This window comes from Camelus bactrianus, chromosome 16, assembly GCF_048773025.1.
Source record: "Camelus bactrianus isolate YW-2024 breed Bactrian camel chromosome 16, ASM4877302v1, whole genome shotgun sequence".
NCBI classification, from domain to species: Eukaryota; Metazoa; Chordata; class Mammalia; order Artiodactyla; family Camelidae; genus Camelus; species Camelus bactrianus.
Window position 1 is genome coordinate 40992361 of NC_133554.1, and position 12955 is coordinate 41005315.

General features: G+C 38.9%; 1 protein-coding gene and 1 non-coding gene across 3 annotated transcripts in view; both read right to left on the reverse strand.

Moving 5' to 3' along the window:
- Positions 1-12955, reverse strand: part of CRK (CRK proto-oncogene, adaptor protein) — a 28440-nt gene that overhangs the window by 13251 nt on the left and 2234 nt on the right. The window contains exon 2 of one of the 2 annotated variants that reach the window (XM_074343207.1): positions 5927-6462. In XM_074343207.1, the coding sequence (XP_074199308.1) occupies positions 5927-6462 (536 nt within the window). The remainder of the gene's footprint in view (positions 1-5926; positions 6463-12955) is intronic. The other variant, XM_074343208.1, reaches the window with a different exon arrangement.
- Positions 3991-4096, reverse strand: LOC123617812 (U6 spliceosomal RNA). The gene has a single exon (XR_006726072.1). It is a non-coding gene; the product is annotated as a U6 spliceosomal RNA (small nuclear RNA).

A 12955-nucleotide genomic window follows, 5' to 3' on the forward strand; every position in this document is an offset into this window, starting at 1 on the left:
TGTCCAGTCAGTTCCTCGCTTCTCAATCCTATACCACATCCTTAGCAGCAAGTCTGCAAGTAAATCGTGGCATCATCTGTAAAGAGGGCTGAATGTGGATACTTCAGCTTCTTTACTCCCTGGGAACTTGATGAACACTGTTTTCCTCCCTAGCTCTGTGTAGTTTCCAAGGTCAATCATGACCTTAGTACAGATTAGACAAACTTAGAATTGATCTAGGAGCAAAAGATTACACAAGTTCCAGTGATAATGAGAAAGAAACTGGAACCCAAATGGCATTAATTTTTGGTATTCACTACACAGGAGTCATAAGGGACTGTGTGACCTCCTCTGCTGGTGTAACCCCAGGTGATTGCTTTTCTAGTTTTTGTCCCTACTACCTAACAGGAAAGGCATCAACAGTCGCCAGTGTTTCTTTGATCCAGATTTGCTGCAGGATTCCAGTGAGCTCAGGGCAGGAAACACACACAATTTCATATAAACAAAGCCACGGAAAATACAGAGTACAAGGGCTTTGTCTTCAAACACTTTCAAACACATCAAGAACACATTTAGTAAATATTTCACGATTTGACTGAAGGAGGAAAAATGTTAAGAAAAAACTGCATATAGCAACCTAAGATAGGGGTCAATAAACCATGGCCCATGAGCCATATCCAGCTTGCTGCCTGTTTTTGTAGTTTTATTGGAACACAGTAAGCTCATCTGTTTTGTCTATAGCTTTCCTGCTACAATGGCAGAGCTGAGTAACAGAGGCCAAATGGCCTGTAAAGTTCCTTTACAGGAAAAGTTTGCAGACTCCTTATCTAAGGAATAGCTAATATTTAGTCCCCATCTACAACCTTCCAAATCAGTGGAAACAAGTGAGGACCATTCGGCCTTAATGATTCACTTGCCTCAGAGATGGACTGAAATGGGCATGGCTTGTACTGGTGGAGAGTTGCACGTCTTTGAGATTTAACTGGTAGGTAGGCTTCTTATTCTAGAGGAAAAGCATTCCACCGCATCCTGAAGATAGGTCTTACCCTGATTCTAGTCCAAGTCAGAAAAGATCTTCTGTAGCTCAATAATTGATAATGACTGAAACTAAGTTCCCAATTCCCTTGGTGAGAGATGGGGAGGTGACCATATATAGGAGGTACATTTTAGTTCAACATAAAGAATCTTCTAAGAACTAGTACAGTGAACTAGACCTGAAGTTCCCAAACTGTACATGTCAGAGGCATGCAGCAAATTCAGAGGGATGCCACAAAGTATTTTAAATTTCTGAGGGAAACACAGCAATATTTAACATCTGTTATGCCATGTGAACTACTAGCTCAAGGCAGTTGACAATTTCAACATCAGATCATACTATATGGCTTTCAAAGATGTCATATCTTTGCAAACCCAAGCTTTGGTAGTTACTATGATAAAAATCCAGTACCTCATAAAAATAAGTGTGGAACAGGAAATGAAGATGGCAATGTTTCATATAATCGCAAGGTTTGAGAAACTGTGCAATGTCTAACAGGTGTACACATCACATTAGTTAAGTAATTGAAATTATTTTATTAAAATAAAAACATTGTTTTCTTTCAATTATGTTTATTATTTTTTCAAAAGAGTTTTAAGTGATTAGGATATAAATAAGCTATTTGAACCTACTTACTTAATAAATGGAACTGCTAAGTATTTCATTTGGCTTCAAACATTGTAAAATATTACTGAAACACTATGGGTTCTATGAATCAAGAAAGTTTGGAACCTCTAGACTGCATTGTTGTAGTTGATGGCGAGTCCCCCAAAAGCAGAGATATTCAAACACATGTTTAAAAATCACCTGGAGGGAAGGGGTAAGATAGGTGTAGGGATTTAAGAGGTACAAACTATTATGTAAAAAATAAGCTACAAGGACATATTGTACAACAAAGGAAACATACCCAATATTTTACAATAACTATACATGGAGTATAATCTTTAACAATTAGAAATCACTATTTGTACACCTGTAACATATAATATTGTACCTCAACTATACTTCAATTAAAAAAACTTTTTAACATTCATCTGTGCAGGTACCAGTGGCCTGCCTTCAATGTCTGAGAGGCTAGATTAGTTACTTCCAAAGTCTCTCCCCATTGAGATACTGTGATTTGAAATGAAGGAGATGTCCAAAAAAGCTGGAAGGAGAGGGAAAATAGACACCTGTCTCAATCAACAGTACAGAAATTAGCTACAATTCCAGAAAAAGATAAATTGGACACAGCAAGAATTTGTCATCACTCATATTCTTATACTTTCCAATCTCATTTTTCCCCTGTGGAATAAAGGGAAAATTGGGGTCTTTACTCCAATTTTCCATATATATAGGCCAAAAGGCCTAAAAAAACCTAGGTTTCACAGAGTTCCACATGGGGAGATATGGAGTTGATGTAGTCAGTGCTGCATATAATCAGGGACCCAAAGCACTTTACACCTTCCCTATCCGTGCCCTGAAGAATAGGTCCAAGCCAAAGAATACCCAAGGAGCTCTTTGGTTACTCTGAAGTCTTATCTAATCAAAGGCAAAATGACACGTTGAATCAGAAAATGGAAGTTACATGATTAGTAACTTAAAGACAGTGAAATTATTTTGGACAGTCTAAAGAAGCATAAAATAAATTTTAACACCTGCAATTCATAAGATAAGATTCATCACTATTCCAGTTCCCAAGGAGCCATCAAACAAAAATTAAAGATCAAAATCTTAGATCAAATCTAAAATTAAAAAAATTAAACGTGCCTGCGCACTATTCTTGTGTTATTTCCAGTATTTCTTCTTCAAAACACTCAGCCTATCTGCATTTGTTTAAAACCTCTCTTCATTAGGAGCTCCAGGATGGAACAGATAGTGTCTTCCTGGTTCAGTTATAGCCCCTCAGAACTACAGAGGGCAGAGGAATACCCCTACTTTGGCTGTTACCTAGAATTAATCCCTTCTTTCCACAGCTTTCATCCCTACTAGAGAAATTTGGTGGGTGGGAAAAAAGGAAATAGCCAGTAACTTACACTCTACTGGAAGACTCTGGTCACAACAAATATACCATGTTGGAAACATCCACCTGTAAGGTGAGGGCAGGTGCTCTTGAACTATTTTTTAAATTTATTTTTCTAAAGTACAGAAACCGTTGAAAGGAAGGGAAAGGAAGGGAGGGGAAGGGGAAGGGAAAAGAAAAATCTCTGAGAGACACCAATATATAACAGACAAAAACAGACTTGCTTTGATTGAAGCATGAGTGGGAACCCAGAGCCCTGCATCCTCAGCTATCTCCTAGGAACTATTATGATACTTGCTGCTGTTGTTCTAACATGTGTCTAGAGTCCTGCCCAATTCTGAAATGTAATGACTCCAATTTATCAATTTCAAGTTAACTATAAAAATCCACTAAAATGAGCCTAGCTCAACTACAGGTTTAAATTTATAGCTGGGTCAAATACAGCAATGAATGTTTTTCTTATCAGAATGCTAAGGTCAGAAAGCCAGAGTCTCAATCTTATCTTCCAGCCCTATCTCAATAAGGACTATGAATCATCTCCTATGAAAAATCAGATGGGAAAGGAAAACTGCCTCCCTGCACAGACAGTACAACTGAGGGTATGCTGTCAGTGAAACCACCCAAAACTTGCATTGAGGAGGGCAACATCACTGGAACAAGACGAAAAGAATCAGTTTGAATCTGAGTATGCTAGAAAAGGCAGCCAGGTAGATGTGGGTTCATCATACTTCCACTTCCTACTATTTAAAGCACACATTTTTGGCTTGTATTGTTCGTTTTATGAGGGGGAGGTAATTAGGTTTCTTCATTGATTTCTGCTTAGAGAGGGTACTGGGGTTTGAACCCTTGACTTCTTGGTTGCTGAGCATGTGCTCTACCACTTCCCCCCTTCTATACCCTTCCCCCCATCTCCCACTATTTTAAGCAACCCATTCAATCTGTCTTAATATCAGCTTTTTTCTTTCTTTCTTTTTTTAAATAGGAACGCTTCACGAATTTGCATGTCATCCTTGCGAAGGGCCATGCTAACGTTCCCTGTATCGTTCCCATTTTAGTGTACGTGCTGCCGAAGCAAGCACAATATCAGCTTTTTTCATACAGCGAATAAGGATACCTAAGGACTTTTCCAGCTCTAAAAGTCTATGATGCTAAACTAATACCATGTTTTTTTAAATACATGAGGTGTTTCAAAGCTATTATTTGGGATATCTGTTCGAACTTGAAAGGAGCTATCTTCAGCAATCACCATATGTGGCTCAAAACTAATATCCAACCAAAAAAGAAAACTTACCGAAATCATGAACTAGTTTTCTACTTAAGTCTTTATTTCACAAGATTTATGTTTCACAGCCAGAGAGCAGCTGAACTATTTTTGAGCACTAAAGCCTTTAATCAAGTCAGGCATCATTAAAAACAATTCTCTTGGAGAAAGGAATTGCAAACGGAAGCAAAATTAATGTGATAACCATTCTTTCGGGGTGTTAGCTGGCTTGTTCCATGAATGCTATTTTCACACTCCAGCCCAGTGCTAACAAGGTCTGCAGTAAATGTCAAGAGTCACACAACTGTCACATGCACAGCACCGTGTTGGATGCTGCCATCACCTGAACTTAAAGGAAAATATGAGGCTAGGAACTCTTTAAGTGGGAAAAAGTGGTGTGACCTAGACAACATACATTTTATTTCTCATCAAAGCCGGGGCACAATACTTTTAAGTCATGATCTCAAACAAAATACGCTTTAGAAACACATTTTTCAGTAAAACCTGTAAGATCCAACTAACTCTCCTCCTCTACATCTGCTATCCAGAACACAGAAGAAAAATTTCAAATCCAGTAGTATCAGACTAGTTCAAATAAGTTCTAGCTCATTCTGTAGGTTAATACTCCCACTTAGACAGAGGGCAGCTCCCACTCCTTGGTGTATAAACATGACCCAAAGAAAACAAAATTTAGAGAAGATTTCACTTTATAAGAATACACTTTGCCCCTGTCTGTGCTAATCTATGCTCACATAACTTCAGCCTGTGCTTATGAAAGTTAGCTACTTGCTTACATTCAAGTTACCATATCCATAGGCTCTAAAAGATGACACTTAGCTGCCACTTCGGTACTAGCTCTTAAGCTGAACCACTAGCTCTGCATAATTCAGAAAGGAAGAAAGGAAGAGGGGGTGGGGAGGAAGGAGTAAGAGACAAAGCTGTGAATGCTAAAGACAGGAATAAACACAATGCAATGGTTGGCCAGAGGAGATGGGCTACCAAGGATAGCAATTCACCACTAAAAGGCAAAAATGTATTCCTCAGCTTTCTTGCCTATAAAATGCATTGAACAAAGACCAAATAAATCTGTTGCTCCCTGGAATTAATACTCTTGGGTATGTACTCCTTCGTACCTATATGCTTTACTGTTCTTCCTGAATTACTTGACGAATACAATCAATCAACAGTAAGAAACCCCATACCCCCTAAGTAAAAAAAATTTGTGTAAGAAAATTCCATTTAACTGTTTTGATAGAGACACCTTATTATACTCAAATCTACAAGCGCCCCCCCCCATTTTAGATAACGATAAATAAAAAGAAAGAAACAGATTAGAACATAGATGAGAAAAACTACTTTAGGTTAATTCCTGTGAATTCAGGTGGTGTTATTAAAGTAGTCAGAGTATGTTTAGTAGATCAATCAGAACATTCAGTTATACATTTTAAGCTTACTCATTCCAAAATAGGTTTTCTACAAAAAAAGAGAAAACCCAACATTAAATGCCAAAATCAGTACTTAATGGTTCAACATCTATAACAACATCACAATGCTGGTGCTCGTATCAGCATTCCTACAAAGCTCTAAGAGGTCTGAAAGGGAGACCCTGTAGCAGATCTCTTCTTTCTACATTTTACACATTATGTACCTCCAAAGCCAAGGCTGTCTTGTCGTAGGCATTAGGGACTCGCTTCTGGATTACCCTGGCATAAATGGGCCCATTCTGGAGGTTAGGGAGCGGAGTGTTGACGCTGGGTTGGGCATAGGGCCCGGGCTCCGGCCCACCCAGTGGCTGTGGGTGGGAACCCTCCTGGTTACCTCCAATCAGAGCCGATACTGAGGCGGAGGCAGGTCTATACTTCTCGACGTAAGGGACTGGAATCATCCCCCTCTTGCCTTCGCTGTCCTCCGCATTCCACCACTGCTCTTCAGGCTTATCCCGGATTCTCAGGATGTCTCCTTTCTTAAAGGGAAGATCTTCTTCATCATTCCCATTAAAGTCAAAGAGGGCTCGTACATACTCTGCCTCCTCCTGCCTGAGAATCACGCCACTACCCTGCCTGGATCTGGAAACTGGTTCTATCAACGTCGTAGTGTCCAAATAGTGTATTTTGTAGAATTCCAGTAAAGCAGGCAATGAATCAAATTCTTGATCTCCTATTCGGAGTCTGGAGGGGCTCACCCCTGGAAAAAAACAGAGCAGGGTATTATTTAAAGCTACATTATACTGGAGGTGGGTGAGGGTATAGCTCAGTGGTAAAGTGCATGCTTAGCATGCGTGAGGTCCTGGGCTCAATTTCCAGTACTGCCATTTAAAAAAATTAAATCTTAAAAAAAAAAAAGATACATTATATGAAATGCAGATTTTATGCATTTCCCACACACATTTAGTCAATATTGAATCAGGATTAAAAAAGCTTGTTTAGAATAAATAACTCCTTTTCCTCACAGTAAACTCAAATCATACTTTGTAGCTCAAACACTCCCTGGGAAGAAAGATGCTCATAACCACCAGCAGCAGAAAAGGAACAGAAGGCTATGAAAGACCAACTGCTCCAGTCAGGACCAGCTCTCATCCTGGATCAAAGACAGAGCAACATGGAGACTTTCTGTGCATATTCCCAAACTATTGTTGCTATCCCATTTACAGAGTACAAAGGGTTCAAGGTTGTGTTGCAATCTTCCTTTCATCCTCAGGAAATGTAGCAAGCTCTCCTTTTTCACAGGTCCCCAGCAGCTTTCCCAGGAAGAGGTGGGGAGAAATTGGTATCTATACTAGGTTCACACATTTGTTTCTTCATATTTAGAACATAAATTCCTAGTAAGAAAAAGGTTTTAGACTATCTTTTTTAATCTACAGTTAACTGATCTCAATTTCATTTCTGACAGCTAAAAAAAGCTAAAAAGAGAAACTAAGAAGCTAACTGCTTAAAAATTAATTCCTAAGGTCTTTGCTTAAATAAAGCATGGAAACTGGATTGTTCCCTTAGAAACAAACAAACATTGAAAAAGGTATAGAAGGATGCTCAGGAAAATATATAGGTATTAAAACCCTCAATCTCTGAGGGTCCAAGAGAAAGGACATCTTAGAAAGGCTTAAAATTCTCATGACGCAAAGATGTGTGTGGTCCTAGACACGGCATATTTGAAAAATGTATTTTCTCTCTCCAATTTCTCTCTCTCCAATTATAGAATTGAAAAATGAATGTATTTCATTTCATATAAGAAACAAAGTTTCTAATGGGGAATACAACCTTTAACTTGTACTCTGCTAAGCACCCAAAATATCAAATCGTCTTAATTGAATTTTTTTACTATTTGGTTTCCTGATAAAGTAATACATAGCTGTACAGAACTTTTATTTTTTAATCAGCCTTAACTCTGCCACAGGACATTATCACTCACTTGAGCTATAACCTCCCAGATTTTTTTATATATTATACACGTATGTGTATGTATATACAGTATGTCATAAATAAAATTTTTATTAGATTACTATAGTTTTATACTTTGCTTTTCTTATTATGAAGTAAAAAATTTTAGGTAATAAAAATTGCTGTGTTCTTCGAGATGATTTTTTTTAATGAGGTACAGTCAGTTTACAATATGTCAAAGGAAGATGACTTAATGGCCATAAAATATTCCCAACTTTTCACTGTTGCAAATAATATTCTTATGAGTATTTTTGTTTTGGTGTATTAATGAACATTTTTTATTATTTCCTTACAATAAACTCCTTGAAATGTGATTGCTACTAACTTGCCCTCCAAAAAGTTTGTACAATTTTACACACCCACCAGTGGTTTGAGGCCCCATTTCCTCATATTCTTGCCAAAATAGCATTTTGAAAATCAGTGCAACTCACTGCAAATTTAATGAGAAATATTATCTTTTCTTAAATATCATCTTTGATTTTTTCATGTTTATTGATTATCTGTACTTTTGTGAAATAGTTGTTCAACTCCTTTGTTAAGGGAGAATGGCCAACCTACCCTCTCCACTCCTATTAACATCAGCCCACCCACCCATCTAAAGCCATAGCTATTAATGCTGTGAAACAGGAACACTGTGGTAGCCCAGATGCCTAAATTACTTCGCCACTCTAAAACATATGAGACCTAACTGTTTTGTTCAATGTTAGAAAAGCACTTCTTCCAGAAAGACAAGAAAAAGTACTTTTAAAATTCTTTACCAGGGAGAGGTAAAAAGATAAACTTTGGAAGTCAATCAAAATTCCTCAATGCAGAATGAGTACTGATGAATGCCTTCTCTTTTCACCCAAATGAAAGAAAACTGAGACACAATTTAGAGGACAGATGTACATTTCTTACATTGCAAAAGTCCATCTGTGGAATTCATGGCTGTAAACTAAAACAAGTTAATAGCCTACATTCAGTAATGTTGGCTGTCTCTCTAATGCAAGATGTTGAAATAGACAATCCTGGGTTTGGGCATCTATGGCAAACACTCATCAGACAACAGCAGAATGCAGCCCCATTAGTTCCAAGTGCAAGACTGGAGAGCTGACTCTGGTTATGACCATACCAGAACATGGCAGTGCTATATTGTGGAATTTCTCTTCACTAAAGCGGATCACTGATGGGCAGTTATTCCTATTCAAGTCTGGTAAATAAGGAGATGCATGTCCACCTCACCTATCACCTGAAGACTAACTCAGTGATCCTTCAGGCCTATCAAACTATGTTAAGGACAGGGTCAGCATGAGCTCCAACGAGACCTACTTTGCACTGCCCGGTCAAGAAAGACTCCAGGGCAGAATGGTAGAGAGAACCTTCATACCAGCAGAGCACCCCTGGATTAGAAAATGATCCTGATGACACCTGGGAAGAAAAGCTCCCTTGCTAGCATTTACCCAACTACTTGTCAACAGCCAAAATAGTTTTCACTAGTCACCCAAGTTGGCAGACTATAATCGCTCAGTAAGTGTTAAATATTATTCTTAATGAACGTAACTCTGAAGTGAGGAGAAGTTAAATGAAAATCTGTTCCCAGCCTTGGAAACTCAGTGTAGCTAAGGATATAAAGGCATACACAGTGTGGCTGGTGAGCAAGGAGCAAAGCATCATGTCTTAGAAGACATTATTTTAGACCCCTAGCTTTCACTTTCCACTGGAGATGTGTTCTTACAAAACAAAAACAAAAACAAAAACAAAAACCAGTAGCAGCAACAATGCTCTAAGATACAACAAAATAATGATAAAAGAGCAGCTCTTCCCATTCCTGAATGTTACCAATGTACTCTTTTCCATCTAAGAAGGCAACCATTTCCTTTCATCCATTATGGGTCCTCCAATTCCTGTACTACCATAAGTGATTCGTGTTTTTTATGGAGGGGGGGGAGGTGGGAGACGGGGTTTAGAACAAATACCACTAAGCCAAGTCCCTTAGAAAGATCAGTGTGAGAAACCTGAAAAGAAAAACTGTCAGCTCATGTGCCAGAAAGGTAGGAAGTTGGTTCAATTCATTTCTTGTTCAAATACTTTACAATGTGAACTGGATCCACTATGTTTTTTTGCTTTTTGCTTGGCAATCCAGACAGACACATAAATACACAGAAAACACCAACAGAAAATCTACTTTACCTACAATTCTTTTTCTATTCTAATAGCACTATAATTATTTAATAGAGGAATACTTATTTTTTTGTACTGCTGCAACAGTCAGAGTTAGATACATGGGGCAATCAAGCTTCATTGATCCAGAAGAAGGGAAGGGAGGGGAACAGAACACCCGAAAGTCCCAGATAAGCCCAAACCTCACCACAGCTATGTATGTCCGGCTTCTTTTCCCTAGTTCATCTCCTTCCAACCACAAACAGCCAAAGGCAGGAAATAGAAGGGCGGGAAAGGAAAGAGATACAGTCAGTCTAGAGAAGAGAACCAACGACGGAGTTCTCATAGCTGGGACTTGGAAAACCTCACTGACTGTTCTACATCAAACCTGTGCTGGATTCTGAATGTGCAGTTATGAACAGTCAGAATCAGTGCAGTCAGATGTATCTGTACAAGCTCAACTCACTGCTTCTAAGCATTTTGGCCCTCAGATTACAACAGTTTTTACACCACTCCCTGAGGGTTTTACGAAGAGCACCCAAGAGCTCTGTGCGCTAAACAGGCCAGGTCACTTCTCTCATGGGTACCACCTCAGTGGCTCCATCATTAGCCTCTCCTTAATCTCACAGCACTTCCTTTTTCTCCCTTTCCTCTTTCCTTAATTCCCATTCCCTCTTCTGCCTATGGTCTTTTTTAAAATAAAGTATTTAATTTTATTATTCATTTTTCATTGTATCTTTTTTAAAATTTGTTTCGTAGGGGGAGGTAATTAGGCTTATTATTTATTTTTCTTTTTTAGTGGAGATACTGGGGATTGAACCCAGGACCTCATGTATGCTAAGCATGCACTCTACCACTTGAGCTATACCCTATCCCCTCGTGCCTATGGTCTTTGTAGAGGTTACATAAACACACTCACCATCTCTCCAATAAAAAGGGCTAAAAAGGCCAATGACTTCCATTTGAGAAGGCACCCAAAGAGGTATTAAGATGTATGGTCTCCTAAGCAAACAGAACTTTCTAAAAATGGGGGATAGCAGTTTGACTAAGTTTGATGAACTTTGGCTCTGCTACTTACTAGCTATATGAGCTGTTATTTAACTTCTTATGGGGACTAACATCTATCTAATAAAGTTCCTGAAAGTAGCTGGTATATTATAAGTGCCCAGTGAAAAAGCAATTAAGCTTAATACACACCCCAAACCTCCAAATTCCGTTAGAAATCTTCTATTCATCCCTAAATCCAGAGTCTGCTGTTCTGTTTCCCAGAGAAGAGTCCACAGAATCTCAAGACACTTCTCAAAAAGTTCTGTGGTCAAATTGGTTTGAAATACCCAGTATCCAATACTTGCCTCTCTTAGGGAATCATAATTTCACATGAGCATAGTAATAGCTTGGAAAGTTAGCCATAAATAAACCCAATTCCTTTCACCATGGATTTTTGGGGGGGGGGGGTGCTAAAACCTTTAAGTAACTCACCAGAACCAGTGGATGGAGAACTATTTTGATATTAAAGAGTAAAACATGTGGACCAGGTTTGAGAACTACAAAGACGAGGTAAACAAATGAAACAGATGCTGAGGGTACAAAAAGGTGGCAGCAGGTAATCAGCAGTCCCCTAGGATCTCTAGAGGTGGCTTGGCCCAGCAACACCTTGAAGCAGCAGCACAAATAATTATTACCCTAGCTTCTGCCCCCACACCCAAAATGAGGCAAGCTTTTATGCTCCCCTCACCCACTAGGGCAACAGGTGGGAGGCTCTGGGTTGAGCAGGTAACAGCAGGTGCCATCCTATTCCCATGTACTGAATCCAAGGTCCTTTCACACATCTTGATGCACCCCCACCTGCTCCACCCCAGCACTTACTCCTTCAGATGTCCTGTGAGCCTCTCAAAGCTGAGAACAGTTCTCCATTTTGCTTCAACTTTTCCCCTTCAACCAGAGACTGATGTATCTAATGCTTATTGAGTACTTACTATATACCAGCACCATTCTTAAGCATTTAATATACTAAAGCTCTTTTAATCCTCACAACTACCCTGTAAGGTCAGTATTACTAATTCTCCTCTTTCACAGATGAGGAAACTGAGGCAGAGAGAAGTTAAAGAACTTGCCCAAAGTCACATAAGTAGTAAGAGGTAGGGAAGGAATGTTCAAATTCAGGCTTCAGAATGCAAGCTTGTAACTACTCTCTTAATTCATACTTAGTTTTGTCGACTGTCTACCGGACAAGATCTAATAAAACCTAATGTTCCAAGAGGAAGAAATTAGTGGATCAATGATTGCAAGGCCTTCCCAAGAGGTATACCTGACAGAGTATGACCAGAAAACTTGACCAAGCCCTGCCCTATGGCTCTGGGCACAGTTAGGACACTCCCCGGCTATGACATCATTAGTAGCCTGTGGGAGTGAAACACTTAAGTTAAAAAACAGGGTCACTGGAAAAGGTTGAGAATACCTCGTCTGTTCTGTCCCTATGCCTCTAAAATCTGTATCTAAGTCATACAAATTCAACCTATACATTATGTTCACAAAATACACTATATAATTCTAAGCAAAAAGCTCATTTCCCATATTCAGTTTGCCAAATAAGATTATTAAAGCCTCTTCATGACTGACTTTGAGTGGCAGATGTGTACTGTCTGAACGTTAAAGCCAGGTTCTTCTTGTTATCCTTTCCTTTTAATCTTTAAACAGAATCTGAGACCCAGGACAGAGACAAAAGTGTTGAGTCCTCAAAGTGCACTGCTGGGATCTCAAAAGGAAACTGGCTTTGACAGAAAGGAGTACGGTGTAATAGTAACAGCTCTCAGGTCACAATTCGTAGGTTTAAATTCTGGCTCAGTCATTTACTAGCTGTGTGACCTTGGGCAAGTTACTTTCAGTTTCCTCATTTATAAGGTAGAAATATTTTAATAAATGGAGATCACAGTAATTTCCTCACTAGATTGTTATAGACAGTAAGTGAGCCAAGGCACATGAAGTACCTGGCATGGAATAACCAATCAATAAATGTTAGCTATGAATATTGTATATGCCTTTCTAAAATCCAAGAAATTGTATTGTGTGGTTTCAAAAGAAAAAGAGCTTGACAGAGGAGAGGG